Source organism: Aphelocoma coerulescens, chromosome 13 (assembly GCF_041296385.1).
Source record: "Aphelocoma coerulescens isolate FSJ_1873_10779 chromosome 13, UR_Acoe_1.0, whole genome shotgun sequence".
Classification (NCBI taxonomy): domain Eukaryota; kingdom Metazoa; phylum Chordata; class Aves; order Passeriformes; family Corvidae; genus Aphelocoma; species Aphelocoma coerulescens.
This window is the reverse complement of record NC_091027.1, coordinates 507,466-528,157: the sequence shown is the minus strand read 5'-3', so window position 1 is coordinate 528,157 and position 20,692 is coordinate 507,466. Positions and strand designations below refer to the sequence as shown.

The following is a 20,692-nucleotide window of genomic DNA, read 5'->3' as shown; positions in this document are numbered from 1 at the left end:
GGGCTGTGGGCCACTGCCATTGGCTGGCAGCGCGGAGCGGCACTGCCTGATTGGTGCTGGCGGCGGGGCCCCGCCCCGGCGATGCCCAGCAGGCTGCGCTGCGGGCGGTGCCGGGCAGGCCGCGGCGATGGCGGCGGTGTAGCTGTGAGCGGGCGGTGCGGGGCCACCATGATCATCGAGAGCGTAGACGCGCTCAAGTCCTGGCTGGCCAAGCTGCTGGAGCCCATGTGAGTGCGGGCGTGCGGGCTGGGTGGGCCGGGCGGACAGCGCTTCCCGCGGGCCCGGCCGAGGCGTTACGGCCCTGCCCCGCCTGCCCCCGGCCCGGGCCCAGCGCGCCCGGAGTGCGGGACAGCCCGAGCCCAGGGAGGTGCCGGGGGCCTTTTGTACTACAACGTGCAACGGAGCTGGAGAAGGGTTTAGAGTGTAATTCTTATCGGGAGCAGCTGGGGGGGGGGGGGGGTTCAGCCTGGAGAAGAGGAGGCTCAGGGGGGACCTTGTGGCTCTGCACAGCTCCCTGACAGGAGGGGGCAGCCGGGGGGGTCGGGCTCTGCTCCCAGGGAACAGGGACAGGAGGAGAGAAATGGCTTCAAGCTGTGCCAGGGGAGGCTCAAGGTGGACAGCAGCAGGAATTTTCCCATGGAAAGGGTGCTCAGGCCTTGGCAGGGGCTCCCCAGGGAGGTTTGGAGTGCCCATCCCTGGAGGTGGCACTCAGAGCTCTGGGCGGGGGACAAGGTGGGGATGAGGCAGAGCTTGGATTCGATGGTCTGGGAGCTCTTTTCCAATCTCTGTGATTCTATATGCTCCCAACTGCTGCTCCAGCTGTGCTCTCGACTTCAGTCCCAGCTCTGTCATCTCGGAGAAGAGCCAAGGGCTGCTGCAGGTGCTGACAAAACCAGGAATAATGTTAAAACTGTGGAAACTCTGCATTTACATCCTGCTGCTGCCCGCAGTGGGAGTGGGACTGGGATGGAGTCAGCATGGATCCAGGTCATGCCATGCATTTTATGGGTTCCAATAATTTGTCCTGGCTGCAAAGTGGTGCTGGATTTGTGCTCGTCCCAAGCTCTGTGGTGCCTTAACACATCTGGTGCTGGTGGTGCAGGCACAGCAACGGGTCGGTGGGTCTCACCAGGAGAAGCTGCTCATCAGTGCCTGGCCAGGCTTAGGTCTCCCACAAAGTACAGCCGAGGCCTGTGGGAAGTGTTTTAAATAGGCCTTAGGTCTGCTCAGTTGTCTTCATTAAGTATTAGGCTTTTGAAAGTTCTTCACAACTTTCTTTTTCTCTTGTTACAGTAATGGGTTTGTCTGGTTTTTGGTCAAACCCTGCTGAAGGGTCTCTAGACTGGAGCATGACTCCTGCTCTTGCACTTTCCCTGCCAGCTCCCATTGGCATCCATCGTTCCTTGGGCATTTGAGCTGCACTGTGGAATGTGAGGCAGAGAATCAAGGAGTTCTGGGCCCCAACAGTCAGGGACTCTGTAGTGACTAGAGTGACAATACAGACTGGCTTACCTCGACGAGTGCACTCACCTTGTGTGCTCCTGCACTGCATGGTGGGATGGGGTGGGGTGCTTGGGAGGGTCTAACATATGGAGGAAGGAAAGGTAATGGTTGTGAAGTGAGGGATTGTCTCCTCTATTTGAAATTTAAGACTTATAGTCAGTAGGTGAGGGCCCCAGTACATCACACCCAGTGAATGCATCACATACAGGTTATTTCTCTCTGTGTGTAAGAATTGTAAAATCTGTCAATTTGTGGTTTCTTTGTTCTTAATTGCTCCATTTAGCCTGGCTTTCAGTGGAGGTTAGATGTTGCAGGCTATGTGGGAGTAGATTGCTACTTGATTGCTTGATTGCTACTCATTGAGGATTTTTATTTCTGTTACCAGTTGCCCTCTGCTTGGCTTTTTGCCTTTTGCTTGCTTTCTGCATCTTTTTCTTACTTGAGATTATTTTGAGGTATATGTACTTAGTAATTTTTCTTTCTATTTCTAGAGTTACTGTTCTCAGAAAATACACAATCCCATCTCTAAATGTTAATTTAAAAAAAAGCCTTCCAAGTATTTTAGGTTTCTGCCCCCAGCTGATATCTGGCATCTGCACCCTCTGAGACACCAAACCAGGAGCCGTTGCTTAATCACACTGTAGCTCTATTTCATACCTGGAGTGTTTCTAGTAGCTGAATAATGGAATCTAAAGCAATATCCAATTTAAAGATTAGTGATTAAGTATCACTGCACAGAGTTGGTATCTTTGGTCTTTGTGGAGCCAGACAAGGGAAAGGGAGTGTGGAGAGAGAACCTGGGTCAGTAACTGCTCCCCTTTGGGTGTTTTACCAGCGTTAAAAGGTTACTGTAGAATATGGCATGGAAGTATTCTTGATGAGGAAGCCCCAGCACATCAGGACAGTCACTGAAGCTGTGCAGAACGCGTCTGTGTGTGTATTGAAAATGGACCTCTGTGGCATTTTCTGAACTACTTTATAACAAGTTTTAATTTTTAAATGCAGTTTAATCCTTCACAGTCCTTGTGCAGTGCCTTCCCTGGTCCATGCTCTGCTGTGCCTGTAGAGCCATTTGAGGTGTGGTTGCTGGGCTGGGAGGAGGTTCAGCAGTAGTGGTGGCTGCTGAGCTGCCCACGAGTGGGTCTGTCTGGGCAAAAGAAAGGTGGTTTTCCCTCAGCGGAGCTCAGGAAGAGCAGAGAAGTGGCACTTTCGTCAGGTGGGATTGCGGGGATCACAAGGCAACTAAAATACTGGGCTGTGGTTGCAAAATGCCCTTCACTGGCTCCATGGCCTCAGTGCAGCTGTGCTGGTGCTGGGTGTGAGCCCAGCAGCCCAGGGGTGTTGCAGGAGCTCCTGTGGGCTCTGCAGTGACTGCCTCCCGCGGTCGGCATCCTGCAGCAGCCAAGCAACGTTCTCTCTCTCACTAGATGTGACGCAGACCCCTCAGCCTTGGCCAACTATGTTGTGGCGTTAGTGAAGAAAGACAAGCCCGAGAAGGAGCTGAAGGCTTTCTGTGCTGACCAGCTGGATGTGTTTCTGCAGAAAGGTGTGGTGCTCTGCACAGTCACGGCTGTCTGGGGGCTTTGGCTCTTTGTGGGAGGAGGGAGGGTGATGCACCATTACTGCCTTCTAAATGTTTCTTGGTATCCATTAATATTTCCTACAGAGTTTGAAGGAATAAAGATCTTGTGATTAAAAAAATAATAATTGTAAGATGAAGTTGTGTTACTTTTCACAGTGGGTGGGAGGAAATGTTCTTAAATAAAAGCAACTTAATTTGAAGTGTCAGTGGTGTAGCCAGAAGCTTCTCTGACAGGTGTTTGGTAACTTCTGAAAACCTGGTCCATGTTAATCCTTCAGGTTGCTGGGAAGCTTCACACGTGGCAATTTGCTTCATAGTCAAGGATTTAAACATCTGAAAGTCTGACACTCACTGGGATGGTTATTGTGCATTTCTTGTGATATTGAACTGCTGATGGGGGTGTTGAGAATTATTTATGCTCATAAAAATTGCCCTAAAGAGGCTGCTGAGTGTAGCTGATGGAACTTGTGGATAGCTGTGGACTTGGTCACAGGCTCCGGTTATGCTTGCTCCTTAAAACAGAACTCTCTGTTGCTGTCTTTGATATAGCTGAGGAATTTCTTTCTCTAAATGAACAGCCTCAAGTGCCACAAATTCCAGCTCCTTCGGTGGAGCTAATGCTCATTAGTCTGAGTTGCTGCTGCTGCAAGCAGCCCACCTGGCCGACTGTTTTCAGGGTCTTCTTTGGTAAAGGTAACTGTGCATTTAAATGCGTATGTAACAGTATTTTCTTGTGTTCTGTATCCTCAGAAACTTCAGGGTTTGTAGATAAACTTTTTGAAAGTTTGTACACCAAGAGTTACCTTCCTTCCGCTGAGCCCACAAAGGCAGAGGCAAAGGCTGCAGGGCAAGAGAAAGAGGAAGTCAAGGAGGAGGTAATGTTATTTATTCTGCCTGCCTTTTATTTTCAAATTAGCTCTCCTGCATTTATGAAGCAAAATGTGAAAGAAAAATGTATTCTATTGTGATTAATGATCTCCATGATCTCTGTGTGTCCGAAGAACCATGGAAGGTGATGATTCAGACAAGAACATTTTACATCCCTTTTCAGAGTCTACCTTTGATCAAGCACTCAGAAATCCTATTTACAGCTCTGGCAATAGCAGTGGATAATAACTTAGAAGGGTTTGAGAGGGAGAAGCAGCAAAAACATTCCAAAACATTTCCAACTTTGTATATTCTGTGAGGAATGAAAATTCCTTAAAATGTTTTCTGTGATGCTTAAAATCAGTGAAATATGTCGGCCTCTGTATTGGAATAATTACTTTGGAAAGTCAGGTAAAGTTTGTTTGCCAGCAGTTTTCTCTTTTACCTTGATTATAAGTTCTGTTGGCAAAATTAAAAGCAATCAAGTTTTTGAGAGAAGGCGACAAATAATGACAGAAATTGTCAGTCACCCAAACCCAGGTCAACCCAAACAAATGCAGGTCCTTATTTACCAGAATGTGATTTGTCAATTGATTTAAATTAAAGTTGCTTTTTACTTTTTTTCCTCTTTTCTGATGTCCTTTTTTATCTGAGGATGTGACACAGAGTTATGACAGTTTCTGGAAGTAGCTTTGCTTATGGGAGTTCATAATTTGCCACTATGCAAGACTTTCACTGTAAGAGCTTTCCCCTCCATTTTCAAAGTACTGTCATAGTTTATAGAAAGTCCTTTAGAACTACCGTCAGTTGACTTAACCAGTGCTCTAGTGGGGGCAAAGGAGGAGGTTTGGGGGGCTGGAGGGGAGTGGCAATAAGCAAAAGAAGATATCTAGGACAGCTTTATGGGACAACGTTACAGAATCAGGACATTAATTAGTTATTTTGATAAAGCTCAGTGTATGGTGTGATTCCTGCACACGGAGGCCACGAAATAAACCACATGTAGAATCACAGTGAGGTCAGGGCTGGAGGGACCCCAGGTACCATGTGCTACACCTTGTGCTAAGAGCAGGGCTGCAGGTGGAGCTGTCCAGAGCCCTGTCAAGCCAAGTCTTGAGTATTTCTACCAGTTCTCCCCAGATAATGCTGTTACAAGGATGTAGGAAGCCTTGCTTTTTGTTTCAATTGGAAAAAAAAGTCTTTTAAAGATTAGTGCGTGTAAACTTTTTCCACCAAAATTTAACAGTAACTTGTAAGCAGTGTGCAATGGCAGCAGAAGTGCAGAATGGGTCAGTGGTTTGCAGTAGTGGTACAGCTGACAGACTTCTGAACCTGCTGTGGTGGAGGCCAGCAAGAAGTGTGACCAGTTCCACCATGGGAGCAGGTTTTTGCCTTAAAGCAGTTATTTAAAATATCAGCTAGTGACTTCCCTACCGGGAGAGGTGACTCCAGACCTTCTGTTTGAAGGTTCGATAAATACCTCACTTGTAGAATTGCTTGTACTAAACAAGGCAGTAGAGTGGAGAGAAATCTTGTCTTTCATGAATCATGTTTAGAAACAAAACATCGAAGTAGTTTTATTTGGGGGCATCTCTTCTGCAGAATAAAAAAGAAAGTTTGAGACCAAAACCCTTCAACAGACTCTTGTGCTTGATTACTTGTAGTGCTTCAGTACTCTGGGCAAGTAATACTTGAGTATTGTTTTATATGGGGTCCTGTCTGTAACGTGAACTACGTTTTGGTGTCATTTTCTTCATTAAAAAAAAGTGATACTCGTCCTTGTTTGGTAGTTGTGTGTTAAACAGAGTTTTCAAGAGTCTGTTGAAGAAGAGCGGGAGAGCAGGAAGAAGAAGTATTCCAGTCCCCAGAGGAGCCGTGCAGATTCCAGTGAGCAAAGGTTAGCTTTGAGCCACAATATTAAAATATTCTTCTGTGTTTGCTGTCAATCTTTGGCTGTGCTTTTTTACCTTGTAGGTAGTGGTTTTTAATGAAAAATAGGGATTTTCTACTTCCTTTGTCTGTGATACGTTGAGTGTCTGCTGATCATGTGCATGAGAAGTCTCCACAAGAAGTTGATCTCTTACAAAAAAATGATAGTATTCTTCAAATTACAATTCCTAGGAATATCATCCGTTCCACTGTTTCCCTTGTTACATAAATGAAGAACATTGTTGGGGGGCTGGAGGGTCTGGGGGCAGTTGTTCACATCATGTCAGCATCACTTTTAAAGCCTGTTCTGGTTTGAGCATCATAACTGTCTCACCTTGCCAATTCCTTCTCCTGCTTTCTACAGACCAGTGATTCAGCTTTAAGAGTCTGTACTTGTTTATGTAATTTGTGAAATTCTGACTGGAGTGTTTAACTGCCCAAATGGATGGGAAGGATGAACGGTATCTTTCTGTGTTGCAAACTTGTTTTTTAATTCTGTTGCTCTTTTCACTAACATGGTCTACATCTGCCTTTTCTAGAACCAGAGAGAAAAAGCGGGATGATGGGAAATGGAGGGACTATGACAGGTACTATGATAGGAGTGACTTGTACAGGGAGAAGTCTGGCTGGCGCCGGGGCAGGAGTAAAAGCCGGAGCAAAAGCAGAGGGTTAAGTCGGAGTCGCAGCCGGAGCAGGGGCCGGAGCAAAGACCGGGATGGCAGCAGGAGCGGTGAGTACCCAGGGTGCTGATTCAGGAGAACATGCTATTGCAGTGACAGGTGTGACTTCTACATTCTGTATGGTCTAGCAGGCAGGAGATGCCCTTGAGAAGTTGGAGCAAATTTTGATAGCTTTGTGCTCTTGAAATTATTAATTAAGATGCTGTTCTTCAGAGTAGCACAATTAAGGGGTTTGTTTTCTTCTTTTTTTCTCTTAATTTATCCACAGGTGTATATCTGTGGGTATCAGTAGGTTGTATTATTGTACTGTGTATTCTGACAAAGCCGTTGATTTTTTTCTTTTTTCCTCCTAAGGACTGAGCTTTTTGCGAGGCAGTGTTTCCCTCTTTCATTTTGTTACTGTGTATTTTTTAGAGAAGGCTTCTTTGCAGTTGCAGGTGGTTACCATATGATTGTTCTTTTAGGGCTAGTTCAGGTCTGTCGGGAAAGTAAGTGGCACAGATTACAGCATTCCACGCACCTTGAGACCACGTTAGTTAAGGGCAGAGGTAGGTTTGTTGTTTCAGGCTTTTGCCCTTTTCTCCCTTAAAAGAGAGCTGTAAACCAGAATGAAATGAGTAGTAGGGGAATGAATGTGCATTTTGCAAAGAAAACTTTGATATTTCTGAAGTTAAACCCCTGTTTGCATTATGTTTAGTTATTACTCCATTGGTAAGACTGAGCTCCTTCAAGAACAGTTTAATGTGCAGAATGCTGAGTATTTCAGGAAATGCGTTGTTATCTCTTGCTCATGGCTCTGATGTACAGAGCAAAGCATGAAGACTTTACTCAACTTTACTTTTTTTAAACAGAGCACCGAGAGAGAGAGAGATCAAAATACAAGAGTGAAAAAAATGATGTTGAAGGCTCATATAATCCGGTGTCCGCATCTCCCAGTAAATCCTCTGAACAGTATTCCTCTGCACAAGCTATTCCCAATGCTGTAACTGTAGTTGCACCTGCGCACCACCTTGAAAGCACCACAGAGAGCTGGTCAAACTTCTTCAACAATCACAGCAATCCCAGTTCATTTGGCAGAAACCCTCCTCCTAAAAGAAGATGTCAAGATTATGATGGTAACTGTTCCTTAGTTTTCAGTTTTATGCCTTATTTCAATGTTTCTGTGACTTGTTTTTCAGGTATTCACTCAATGTGAGCAGCAAGTCACACTGCAGTGGCATGTGATGTGTCCCTTGTATGTAATAGATGCAGAGATGACCTTTGTTGTACTGAAGAAATAACTAGTCTTACTGAAGCAGTTTGCTTATGCTGTGACAATTGCTGGATAAGAACATAAGGAGTTTTTTCACAGTTCTCTATGTGCGAGACAGATACCTCAACCACTGGCAGTCCTGGTGCAGATTGCAGTGTGTGTGTGTGTGTTTGCATTTAAAATAAACCACAGTGCTTCTGACTATGTTTTCCTCAGCTTTTATGATGAATGCATGCAAGTTTGTATGCTTTTATGAAAGATGGTTCTGATTTGTTTTGTGAAACCTTACCTTAGTGTAATAACATATCAGTGGATTCATGTTTTCTTTAGTAAGAAATTCTATGAAAACCTGAAATATTACAAATCACTGAGAACTCTACTGGGTTTGTTTTCTAACACAACATGAAATGTCGTGTTTTGCAGAGCGAGGCTATTGTGTCCTTGGTGATCTCTGCCAGTTTGATCACGGAAATGATCCTTTAGTAGTAGATGAAGTTTCCTTGCCGAGTATGATCCCGTTCCCGCCGCCGCCGCCGGGGCTGCCGCCGCCGCCGGGGCTGCTGCTGCCGCCGCTGCCGGGGCCCGTGCGCGGCCTGAGGCTGCCGGTGCCGCAGCCGCACCCGCAGCCCCCGCCGCCCGTCGTGCTGCCTGTCCCGCGTGAGTCACAGCACCACGGTGGGGCTGGGTTGCAGTTTCTTTGCTGGCCGTGCCCTATTCAAAATAGTGCCAAAAGAATTCTGAAAATTCAGCTGGTATACTGTGGTGTTCCTAGCACTCCAGACTGAATTGAATGGGGCAGGGGGTGGAGTTGGGGATCTTTCAGCTCATGTCAGTGGTAGTTGGTAGTGATTGGATTGGTTACTGACACTTACTAGCCTTTTTTTTTTTCCCTATAATGCAAAAAATGCTGAGATTCAGTCTCCTAGAGATTCTAATAAAGCTCCAGTGTTGGTGCTACATTATCTGCTACTAGAAAGCAATACATTATTGACACATTTAAGACCTTTTTTAGCTCGGCAGTGATCTGAGATGTTGAGCCTTTTGTGTTATCTTACTGCATCTTATAAACTCTGTGGAATAGCATATTAGGGACATGCTTACTCTGTTTCAGTGCTGTCTATTCCTGGGACAAAATACATGCTGTCATAATTGTGTCCAATATCAGCAATTTTGGCAGGAGGGATAATTTGATGGAGGATTAACCCTAAACTTTGCGTGAGCCCTTCAGCAGGTGGAACTGACTTGCTGTGAGAGAACAGACAGTGCTCAGGATGGGCTGTGTAGTGTCACTCAGGGTCCTTTTTGGTCATACAGTCAGTAGGAATGTCTGTATGGTACATGGGGGAAACCAAAGCACAGCCAACTAGAGAAATTCCTTGTCTGGGAATGCCTCTTTCCCTGCAGTTCGTGTTTCAGAGCTGCAATCTAAATGCTGCTGATATGATCTCTTGCTCTGAGCAAGCCTTGGCTCTCCGTGGCAGAGCTGAGGGAGGAGCTGCTGTAGTTAAGCCATCTCTACCACTAACAAACCTCTGGGGAAGAAAAGACACTCTTTTTTCCTTAAAGCTTTGTTTCTCCTGAGAAAGAGAAAAGGTGTTGGAATCAGAGTAATTTACTTGAATAGGCTTCTCCGTTTACTGTTACTGTCGTGGGATTGAACATATTTACAGCCCTGACCTTGCTGAAAGCAAGGCATAAATGCAGCATTGAATTGTTTGCACGTTTTGCCTTTGAGCTGTCAGTGTGTGATCTGTTCTGTGGTGTTGTTGTAGGACCACCATTAACACAGTCCAGCTTGATAAACAGTCGTGACCAGCCTGGGACAAGCGCAGTGCCCAGTCTTGCACCCATAGGAGCAAGGCTGCCTCCTCCTCTGCCCCAGAACCTGCTCTATACAGTGTCAGAACGTAAGCAAATGCCTTTTGGTTTAAATCTGTTTGATGTAAAAATTTAAAATTTTCTCTGTTGATGTGTGATTAGAAATTATGGTCTGTCTTCCTCCAATATTTACAAATCTAAAAAGAAGTCTGATGGTTCTCCCTGGGTCAGCCCATCATCCATTCTGGTATGGAATGGCAGCAGGGCTCTGTCCTGGTCTGAGGGAGGGCACTGTGGGGAGCTTTGGGTTTCATGTGCTCACAGCAATCAGATTGTTGCATAAGAAATGTTCCTTTCATCTTCAAGCCGTTCACTAGGACATTAGGAGGTGAAAGATGGACCTGCAAACCTATAATTGCTGTTTAGCTTAGGCCATAGTCTGTACAGTCTTCATAGACATCAGTACTTTTTCTGTTCTTTTTCCGGAATCACCCTGGTTCTAGCTGTCTAAAAGTTGATAGCTTTCACTGGACATGTCCCTCTTCCTTAACAGAGCTCAAAATTTTTACATGTTTTTACAAGGGAAAATAGCAAAATACCTGGAAAGTCCTGATTGCTCAATTTAAATACAACAAAGCTTATTTCTGTGATAATTAAAGGATTAATGGCATTTCCATGTTCTATATGACCAAAATAAGATAATTAAATGTCATTGTTTTATAGTATTCTCATCTTTGTTAACAAAAATATTCTGAATTTTATTCAAAAAGGGGGTTTAGTTCAGTTCATGATCCATGCCATTTTATTTGTGACTTCCATGTTTTTCAAAACTTCAGTCACTCAAATTTCTTATTAGATAATCCTTCAGTTATCCCCAAGTCCTGTTGGGTGTTCAGGTGTCACCATCTGATCCTTTCAGCTCCAGAACTTGATGGGTGATTCTGCCTGTCCTAGCTTACAGGGCTTCACAGTAATTCTCCAGAACCTCTGTGGAGATTCTCATGTCCTGTTCTTGGACTGTTGTGGTAACAGCTGCTGGTTGCCCTCTTGCAGTCAATCATGTTCTAAATCAGGGAAGAGGAGCTTGTAGTTCAGCTCCTTCGAGGTTAGAGAATGTTCTTGTTTTACAGTTTCAGGCTCTGCTATCTGATTTTAACTGTAGAGTTGTCCTTGTTGCTGCAGAATAAGGAGCTGGGATTTTAGAGGGGTTCATGTCTTTCAGGTTCCCTTGTAGAGGCATTCGTTGTGTTCCCAGATATACTGTTCCTATGGAGGCTCTTCACAGACTTCATTCATTCTAGTTCTTGTACAGCTTTTCCTTTCTAACGATAAAAAAATGCATTATTCTCAATTTGGACCTTGGGCTGGATGATCAATAGGAGTTAATTCTGTCATCTTGTATTCTTGTGGTAACCCCTTCTAATGAAAATGATCATTAGTACCTTAGCTAAGCTAGGCAGCTGATCTCACTCTTACATAAAGAGAATTCAGTAGGTAAGTATTGGTTCCATTACCTCATTTCTCAACTTTCTTTGATTGAAATCATTTAAGTATGTTCTTCACCTAAACTTCTTTTCCAAAGAGAACAGGACTGTTGGGCAGCAAAGGCTGGAAATCTCTTTGCATCTTAGACTCTACAGTATAAATGTCAAAACCAAATCTTGTGTTGTTGCCCTTAAAGCACTGCTAGATGTTGTGCACACTGTCACACAGACACCTCAGGCCTTTCCAGGCAGTGGATCAGCAATACTCTGTATTGTGACCTGTGTGCTTTGGACAAATAGTAGCAGAATAAAAGCCAAAAGAGAATGTGTCCTGATAGGCTAGGCATGAAGATCAGGTGAGGGTTTGCAATGGCTGCACAGGTTGGCTGTACCACCTCTCTTCTCTTCATCCAAAACAACTTCTGACTCTTGGACATCCATGCATTTCCTTAAAGGAAAATTAACCCCGAGTCTTAAACTCACTTGAAAAATTCTGTCATTTCTCTCCTTTTTTTGTAGATACATATGAGCCAGATGGCTATAACCCTGAAGCTCCTAGTATTACCAGTGCTGGTAGATCTCAGTATCGGCAGTTCTTTACGAGAGCACAAATGCAGCGTCCAAATCTAATTGGCCTAACATCTGGGGAGATGGATACAAACCCTCGAGGTAGGAAGGGTTCTGGTCATTGCTGTTGCTATTTTTGTCCAAGACCGTCAACACTTTTCCCCCTTTTCAGGCTGAAAGCACTAGTTTTTCTCACTGATCTAGTGTTTCAGAGCATTTTTTTGGACATTCTACCTTTTTTAAGTGCTAACATGCCTGTATTAAAGTCAAAGCAGCCTTTTTGATTAAAAATAAGCACTTGCTTGGGAGTGCTACAAGGGGTTGGTTGTTTGGTTGGGGTTTTATTCCTCTTAAGCCTGTGAAGGCACTTTCCAGGTACTGAGAGCTCCTAGAAAGAAAAATGGTACCTAAAGATGGCTTTAGCAGCACAGTCTACAGAATGCTTTTGATTAGCCATGGGCACAGAAATGATGATCCAAGTTCCTTGCCCTGGCTGCTGTCATGGTAATGAAGAAGGGAGCTATCATGGCATGTTTTGGTGCTTGATGTCAGCCAGGTGTTCTCTCTGAAATGAACATCACAGGTATCATTCCGATTTCCCAGCCCATGGGAATCCCAGTCTGCACTTAAATCCTAGCCCCTACCTGAATGGATGTGGGTGCTGTCTCTTAGTGGTGATGTGTACAAAGTATCTTTTAGGGAAGAGAACAAGTCAAGGCTCTTTAAAGAAAGTTTAATTGTAGCAGCAAAACTTTCTTTTTCCCTCATGTTTTTCCTGCCCTGATTCTTAAAACCAAAGATGTTAAATTTTGGGGTTTACTGTTATACTTCAGTGTTTCTTACTCAGTAGATAAGAAAGAGATTTTTTTTTTCTTTTTTTAATTTTCAGTATTTCCTTCCAGTGACTCATCCTGTAAGGAATACGGTTAAATGTTATTGCAGAAATTGCTGTTTGCATCTTAATGACTGTCACAGAGGCAGGGTTGGGGCTTAATTGCTGCCCCACAGGTTCTCTCTGAGAGCCCATCCCAGGGGTAACCAGGGGTGAGTGCTCAGTGGTGGGGCTTCACAGCACTTTTTACTGTCTTTGTCACAGGTGTGAAAGGTTTGCTCTCAGATCATCCTCCAAAGTGGGGATGCCATACCCAGAAATGCCCAGTCTCTGTTCTCACCAGTGTAACCAGCAGAGCCCTGGCTTACATAAAAGCCATAGAAATTGCTGTGTAACTCAGACTTCTTTTTAGGGGTTGAATATTTGGCATTCACAGGAGACTAACACCAAGGGCATTATCTTGAAAAGGTTGCAAATAAATTTCTGGCAAACTGTGTTGGTAGAATTTGCTTCAAACTTTAAATCTAATGTCTTAAAGAGTGTAATAGTTGTGCTTAATTAACAGTTTGTTGCTGAAACCTGGCTGGAGGGCTGGCAGTGGGATAGCAGTGGAAACAACAGGTTCTTGGCTGCTTTTGTCCTGTCAAGGGTTTACGTAGCGAAAGCTGGTTGTTAATTCAGCCCCTGCACATTGCAGAGCTCTAACCTAAAGCCTGGGGACCCACCCGTGGTTCTTTTCCTCCTTTTCTTTTTTGTTGGGATTTTAGTACCTGAAAGATGGAGTTTTAGCTTTGTTTCTTCAAGCTAATTCTAACCTTAAAGGTCAAAACCTATCCCTCCCAGCTGGACCATGTGTGTTTCCCTCAGGATGTTTAGTTAGGCTAGGGAATGATCTGAATGATTTTGTTCAGAAACAAAACTGGCCAATATGGTAAAGTCTTCCTAATGTTTATGTTTTTAACCTCAGTTCTGTTTTGCTGTGTGAAAGCTTTTCCATGTGTGGTGGAATAACACAGGTCTTTTTCCTTCCCTCCAGCTGCCAACATTATCATCCAAACTGAACCTCCCATTCCCATTACAAACAACAGCAGCAATGTCACTAGAGTTGTCCTGGAACCAGATAGCAGGAAAAGATCTCCAAGCAGCATGGAATGTCCACCATTGAAGAAGCCCTGGTTGGGAAAGTAAGAATTAGCTGCAGGTCGTTAATTCAAATGTACTCGATTGCTGTTAGTGCTGTGAACATTGCTATTCACCAGTCTCTGTAATTTGGGATGGTTAAGTCAGAAAATCTGTGTCCACATAATATGGAGACTAAATGTGGGGTTGGGAGGGAGCTCTTTTGTTAGTGTCTAGAGGGTGTACTTTTTAGGGGGAAAATGCCATTTAGATGTGTTAACATTTGCTGCCTTGCTTAGGCACACATGTACTTATCTGAACTCTTCCTGTTCTCCTTTTCTCTAGGCAAGTAAATAACAACCAGAATAAGCCAGGGTTTTTGAAAAAGAATCAGTATACTAATACAAAATTAGAAGTTCGAAAAATCCCACCAGAATTGAACAATATTACAAAGCTCAACGAACACTTCAGCAAATTTGGAACTATTGTAAATATTCAGGTAAAAACCAAAGTCCAGTTTTGTCTGTGTGTGGGTCCTTTATTTTCCCTGAAGCATGCTTGAATACTATATGTTTTCTTCAAGAAATCTTAGTGGAGACAAATTGGGAGAGGAGGTAATCAAGTTCAGAAAAACCTTTTCTTGATCTACTGTGTATTATTATCTTAATTCTGTAAAACCATATTGGCTTCTGCCTTTATGATGCCTAATTATATTTGGAAGGCTTGCAGGTTTAACAGTGTCTGAATCAACTCAGGTTTTTGAGCAACTTGAGTATAACTTTTGAAAGATGATTTGACAATTTGTCTTGTATGATAGTCTTATGGTATTTGATGGTCAGGATTTTGACAAAGGTGCTACAGGAGAGTCTTTATCTGCTTCAGTTTGTTACCACTTGGCATCCTAGAACTGGCTCAAAATCAGTGGTGCCCTTGCCCTGTTAAAAAAACAGGAAAAGCACATTAAAAACATAGTTAAAATAGCATTTAATTTCCATTTATTTTTCTAGATAAAACAGTTGCCTCTCAAATCCTCAGAGGTCTAAATAAAAGACAGATACCTGAGAAGCCTCTGTATTTCGTGATAACTTTGTCTTAGCCCAAAAGATATTGTGGTGCTTTCTCACCTGTCTAATGAATAATGCATTTCACACATGCTATCTCAATCACTACACTAGAAAGTCCAAGATACATTTTTATTGCTGTGATATTAATTTTTAGAGGAAAAAGATGCTTATTCAAGACTTGGAGATGCTGCTGCATTGAGGGTGTGGTGAGGCCTTGCACTGTGCACCCTCAGGCAGCACTTTTCCTTCAGGAGACTGGGATAAAGAGCCTTTGGGGTACCAGAGTGATACCAGACATACCCCAGGGGCACTGCACAGTGCTCTGAATACATGATGTTGTTGGTAGAGGAGTCTTATTTATTTATTTATTTATTTAAATGTATATAGACTTTGCTGCGAGTACATGTAATGTTTGCCAAAAGGTACTTCGCTTTAATTGCATAGAATGTCTTACCAGTGTTTTGAGCTGTTAATACACTGGATACCCAACTCATCACTGCAGATTATTTGTAGATGGGTTTGCTAATGATTGAAATGTTTTCTTCCTTGAGAAATAATGCATTTATGAACTTTTGCTTTAGGTTGCTTTCCAGAACGATCCTGAAGCTGCTCTCATTCAGTACTTGAGTAACGATGAGGCGAGGAAGGCGATTTCCAGCACGGAGGCAGTCCTGAGCAATCGGTTTATCCGGGTGCTGTGGCACAGGGAAAGCGAGCAGCAGCCCTCAGTGCTGCAGCAGCAGCCACCACCCACCCCCCAGGCCTTGCAGCACCTCCAGCAGCAGGCCCTGGCCACACCGCCCGCCGTGACCATGCACAGCAGCCTGTCCAAGGTACGTGCTGTTGGGGAGGTCAGCAGCATTCCCAAGTGACTGCTGCTGCAGAAAAGCAAAGTGTCTAATCTTGGTGTTCTCAAATCTATGGATATGCAGGTGATGAACAAACCCCTGGCATCTGGTGCCTATGTCCTTAACAAAGTCCCAGTGAAAAGGCGCCTTGGAGCAGCGGGTGGGAGCCAGCCTGAGCTGAGCCAGCCCGGGGCTGGGGTGGAGGAGTCTCAGGTATGTTGAGAGTGGACCATGGTTGTGCTCTCAGGTACAGCTTTGGCTTGTCAGCCAGAAAGGAACAAGCAGAGAGAACTTGTGGATTGTTCCCACTTGGTTCTGTTGCTTTTCAGTAATGTTCCATGCAGCCATAGTCAGTCACTACTTCTTCATTTCATCAACTGTTTATATGAAATAGGGACAATGACTTCAGGAACAAAGTATCAGTGTTTTGAATTGCATAAAATACTTTTGGCAGTGCTTGATAGTAAACAAATCTGACAACCGGTATGTGAGACCAGCCTTTTGTTGGCAAATGTAATGGTTTTCCCAGCAATTTTTGAGCTTATGCTGTGCTTTAACAGCAGTGCTAGACACTTATAGAGTATTTGTACCCAGAGTTCAAGCTGAGACTGCTCAATTCACACTGATATCGTAGTGCAGCATGTGTTCTGGGCCATGGGGAAGTCCTTTTAAGAAAGGAAGGATGGAGTGGCTTTTGCTGCCTTACTTGATCAGAAAGTGGGATGTTGGGCTGTGACTGAAGAGCTAGTTTCAGATGCAGATCATCGCCTTCAGCGGTGTCCTAGTGGGAATCGGGATGCAAAGGAGTCTGACATGGAGAAGGAAAGACAGTATCTTTGGCCGAAATCCTTTTCACTGAACTGATGTCTTTATCCGTGTGTTTTAATTGCCTTGGTCTTTCTGCCTCATTGCACAAATCTGTACATTCATGTTGGTGTTTCAGGGATCCTCTGAAGTTCCCTGCTGGTATATCACAGTCAATTTAAACTATACCATATTTCACACATATACTGTGTGTTTTTACTATTTCAGATATTTCCTACTTCTACAAGCCACTCAAAAATGCTTTACAGTTCTCCAAACTTGAAGACAACTCTGAAGTCTGGTGCAGGGTCTAAACCTCACGATGTGCAAGAAGCCCTTAAAAAAAAACAGGTACTTAATGACTGATGGCTGACTGACAGTGTAGCAAGCAAAGTGCTTTAAATGCAAGGTTTGATGAGCACCTGAAACCTCAGCTACTACTGTACAGCTTTATATGTGGGTGTGGAGTTGGTCATTGTTATGGGACGGTCTTGGAAACACACACTGGGGCTAATCATGTGTGCAGTGTCCTTTTGGGGTGTCCTACTCAACACACTTGGCCATGTTGGGTTTTCTGAGTTTAATCTCTGTAGGTCTGAGACATTTGAATAACAGTGCACAGTATGTTTCTTAAGAGGCGTCTGAAGGGGACAAAATGTTAGTAAAGTACCTTACAGCAGGAAATTAGCAGCTTTTTATTGAATCAGCTGCACTTCAGACTTGTGCTTTTTGCAGACAGTACTTTTTGTTGTGGACTTCACTTCCATAGCTTGAAGAGGATAATATGATCTGTATGAGTACATATAATGCTAGACTGCTTTTTACTGATTTGAAAGAATTTTCTCCTCATCTAGGAGGCAATGAAACTCCAGCAAGATATGAGGAAAAAGAAGCAGGAGATGTTAGAAAAACAAATAGAATGCCAGAAGGTAAGTCTGGGATGTGGCTAGTAAATACATTCTGATTTTGTAGATACCTGTCTGTTCAGGGCTTTTTTTCCTGGAATTTTGTTCCTGTTCTTTTATTATTGTATAGATGTTGATATCCAAGCTGGAGAAAAACAAGGCCATGAAACCAGAAGAGAGAGCAGAAATTATGAAGACTTTAAAAGAACTAACAGGAAAAATATCTCAGCTAAAGGATGAATTAAAAACCTCATCTACAACCTCCACACCATCCAAACTGAAGTCCAAGACAGAGGTACTTATTGTGCAACAAACTTGCCTACTTGGTTTTTGCAGCTGTTTTTAATAACGTCTTAAAAATGCAGCAGCATTAGATCAAAACACTCGCGAGCAACATTGTAATGTGAGCGATAACCATGGACAAACAAGCCATGGTTGAAGGAACTCCATGACCTAGTTTTGCTTGTAGCTCATCCATGCTTGTTCCAGTTCTAAAGCAGAGAATTCTGGGCCCTTCAAAAAATGGGGGGACCACACACACAGAGGCAATTAAAACAAACTGAATTTAGAGGAAAGCATGGCTATCATGTCCTGATCTGTCTGTATCATTTACACGAAGGTATTGCTGAAGTGGAATAAAACATTACAAGTAGGTGTTACAGTTCTGCCCTTTCCTTCTGTTTTCTTTTCCCACCTCCTTCTCTCCCAGGCACAGAAGGAACTGTTGGACGCAGAGCTGGACTTCCATAAGAGACTGTCCTCTGGAGAGGACACGACTGAACTGCGGAAAAAGCTCAATCAGTTACAGGTGGAGGTGAGCTGGTCTGCACTGCTGCTGTTAATGAATTTATGAATTCTGGGTGTTTCAGATCCTCTCACTGTGGGGATGGCTGTGTTCTTTCCCCAGGCTGCTCGGTTAGGAATCTTGCCTGTTGGTCGAGGAAAGACAGCGCCAGCCCAAGGAAGAGGCCGGGGCCGGGGCCGTGGGGGCAGAGGACGGGGAATGTTGAACCACATGGTGGTGGATCATCGGCCCAAAGCACTCACTGTGGGAGGCTTCGTTGAAGAGGAAAAAGATGAATTGTTACAGCACTTCTCTGTAAGTGTGACCTGTAAATCACTATACATTTCCTTTCCTCCTGTAAAATCAGGCTTCTCTTAGAATAGCAATAAATCTGAGCTTTTGCCTAAAAATAGAAGTGCTGCAATATTGCTGGCTGATGCAGCTGGGAGTCCTCTGGCTCTCACTTTTCTGTCCAAAAAATCAGATTTCAGTGTCACTTCAGTACACTACAATTGTACCACATGATTATGGAGGTGGAGGAGAACATTACTGCCAGTCCTAATGAACTTTACCCTCACAGAAATTTGGAGATATCGAAGACCTTCAAGAAGAGGATTCCCCATTAAGTGTTGTTGTAACTTTTAAGTCCCGCTCAGAAGCTGAGAATGTAAGTAGAATCGTGGATTTTTTTTTTTTTTCCACAGATCTAAGATAAGAGTTTTTAATTACTTGTGTCTACCTTTGTATTTTAAAATTTCAGAGGCTTTGATCCCCCAGTTTGAGCTTGATAGTGTTTGGTGCTGCTTCAGGGAGTGCCACTGAAGGGGAAGTACCTCCTGGTTATCTGAGTAGTGACACAGGGCTTTCCCTGATAAAGCTGCATGTCCCTGGCAGTTCAGAGCCCTGCTCATCCTCTCACAGTGCCGGGGCAGGAGCAGGATTTGGCAGATTTGGGTGTAGGTGAAGTTGCTTTTGGAGCAGTGAAGTGGGTCATTGTGGTTTATATACTTGAGATCTTCAAACCACAGATTTGAGATCTGTACCACGTGCACTGGGTCTGGCTTGTTGCTGGTGTTAAAAGTTCTGCACTTGATCCTCTCTCTGAAAATCTGTTGGTTTAAACACAACTCAGGCTGCTAACCAGGGGTCCCGGTTCAAGGACCGACGGCTCCAGATCTCGTGGCACAAACCCAAGGTACCTTCTGTGTCCACAGAAGTAGAGGAAGAGGAGTCCAAGGAAGAGGTATGAAATAACCTTATCATTCTTACTGGACTCTAATGGTTGAGAACTCATAGGATACAGTTTCCTGTGTGCTGAAGAAATTTCATAAAATATGTTTTTACAAACCAGGAACTGAACTGGTTTTGAATAGTCAGGTACATTGTAAAACAGAGAAAATGGGAAGAAAAGAAAAAAAAAAAAACCACTTGGGCTGTTAATTTGTCAATGATGTAAACAAGCGTCAGGTTCTGTATGTGCAGGCTGCAAAGCCTTTTACTCCTCACTCTTAGTGCTTTACTGTAGAAGTTATGTGTTCTCCCCTGTAATTCACCTTAACACTTTAAGCTTTTAAAGATTATTTTGTTGTGGCACTTAACAGAAACCTTGTCTGGGAGAGGGTGAGTGGCAGTTTATTCCTGCTTCCTCTGAAGCTTTGCTCTCTTTCTCTTTCCGGATATGAGGCTGCTGTTCTTCCCCTAAAACTGATGGGATGTGATTGTTTGTGTTTCTGGGACACACGGTAGTACCCAAACCTGATACCAGTACAGCTGGTGCTGTGTGCTGTGATGTGTCCCTGGGCATAGCTTGGAACTTGTGTCTAAAAGTTCATTTTTTCTCCCTCCAGGAGACTGAAACCTCAGATTTATTTTTGCACGAAGATGATGATGATGATGATGAAGATGAGGATGAATCCCGTTCTTGGAGAAGATGAAACTTGATGTTCGAAATGTATAATTTTAGGAATATAGTTCAAACTACATCTTTTAAACGTTTATTTAAGGAAGTTGATGAGCCAAAAAAAGCTTTACTTTCTTTTTCAAACCACAAGATTTACCATGAGCAGTTTGGTATGAAAACATTTGGGACACAGAGCTGTGAGACTGAGCTAGCCAAAGGCCCAGGAACTTCTTACAGGATGTATCAAGCTCACCAGGGTGGTGATTTTTTTCTATTTAAGAAGGATAATAAGGGGGGGGGGTAAGAGGGGGAGTTGGAAATCAGTATTTTCTTGTCCTCTTTTTGTGTCACCTGTATTACCTTGTTTTGGGTTTTTTATAATGTGATTGATTTGTTAGTTTATAATTGCAAAGATATTACAGGTTTTATTTAGCAATATTACGGGGTTAGGGGAAAGACAAACTTTCATTAAATATTATGAAAGAAAAACTGGCCTCATTTGCTCGTTGAAAAAAGGTAGCATTTTGTTTCCTGTGGAGTCTCATGTTGTAGGAATTATTTGTGGCTAGATTCTTAAATCATTTACTTCAGTATGTTTGACAGCCACACAGTCTCTATGTTGTGCTGCTTTTTGTGAGAGGAGGTGGAAGAAACAATTTAACAGGGTATTGTTATAACATTATCCAGTTCACTCTGTTTCTCCAAATTCTGCTTCACAGAAAACATCAGCAGGGACACACACACTGGAGTGGAT

At 43.6% G+C, this 20,692-nt stretch overlaps 1 protein-coding gene across 3 annotated transcripts; it reads left to right on the top strand.

Annotated features, from left to right (window-relative positions):
- Positions 1-79: 79 nt before the first annotated feature.
- Positions 80-20,427, top strand: RBM27 (RNA binding motif protein 27). 3 transcript variants are annotated; one of them, XM_069028987.1, is made up of 22 exons: positions 80-227; positions 2,931-3,049; positions 3,836-3,960; positions 5,743-5,849; positions 6,421-6,611; positions 7,026-7,109; positions 7,413-7,676; positions 8,237-8,470; positions 9,586-9,720; positions 11,635-11,784; positions 13,551-13,698; positions 13,979-14,132; positions 15,279-15,530; positions 15,630-15,758; positions 16,578-16,700; positions 17,204-17,278; positions 17,385-17,549; positions 17,964-18,068; positions 18,162-18,353; positions 18,619-18,705; positions 19,171-19,281; positions 19,886-20,427. In XM_069028987.1, the coding sequence occupies exons 1-22, from the start codon at positions 82-84 to the stop codon at positions 19,970-19,972; spliced, it is 3,183 nt and encodes a 1,060-aa protein (XP_068885088.1). In that variant the 5' UTR covers positions 80-81; the 3' UTR covers positions 19,973-20,427. The 3 variants fall into 3 exon arrangements, with proteins under 3 accessions (XP_068885088.1, XP_068885089.1, XP_068885090.1); XM_069028988.1 differs by lacking the exon at positions 7,026-7,109 and having other exon boundaries at positions 81-227; XM_069028989.1 differs by lacking the exon at positions 11,635-11,784 and having other exon boundaries at positions 81-227.
- The last annotated feature ends 265 nt before the right edge of the window (positions 20,428-20,692 follow it).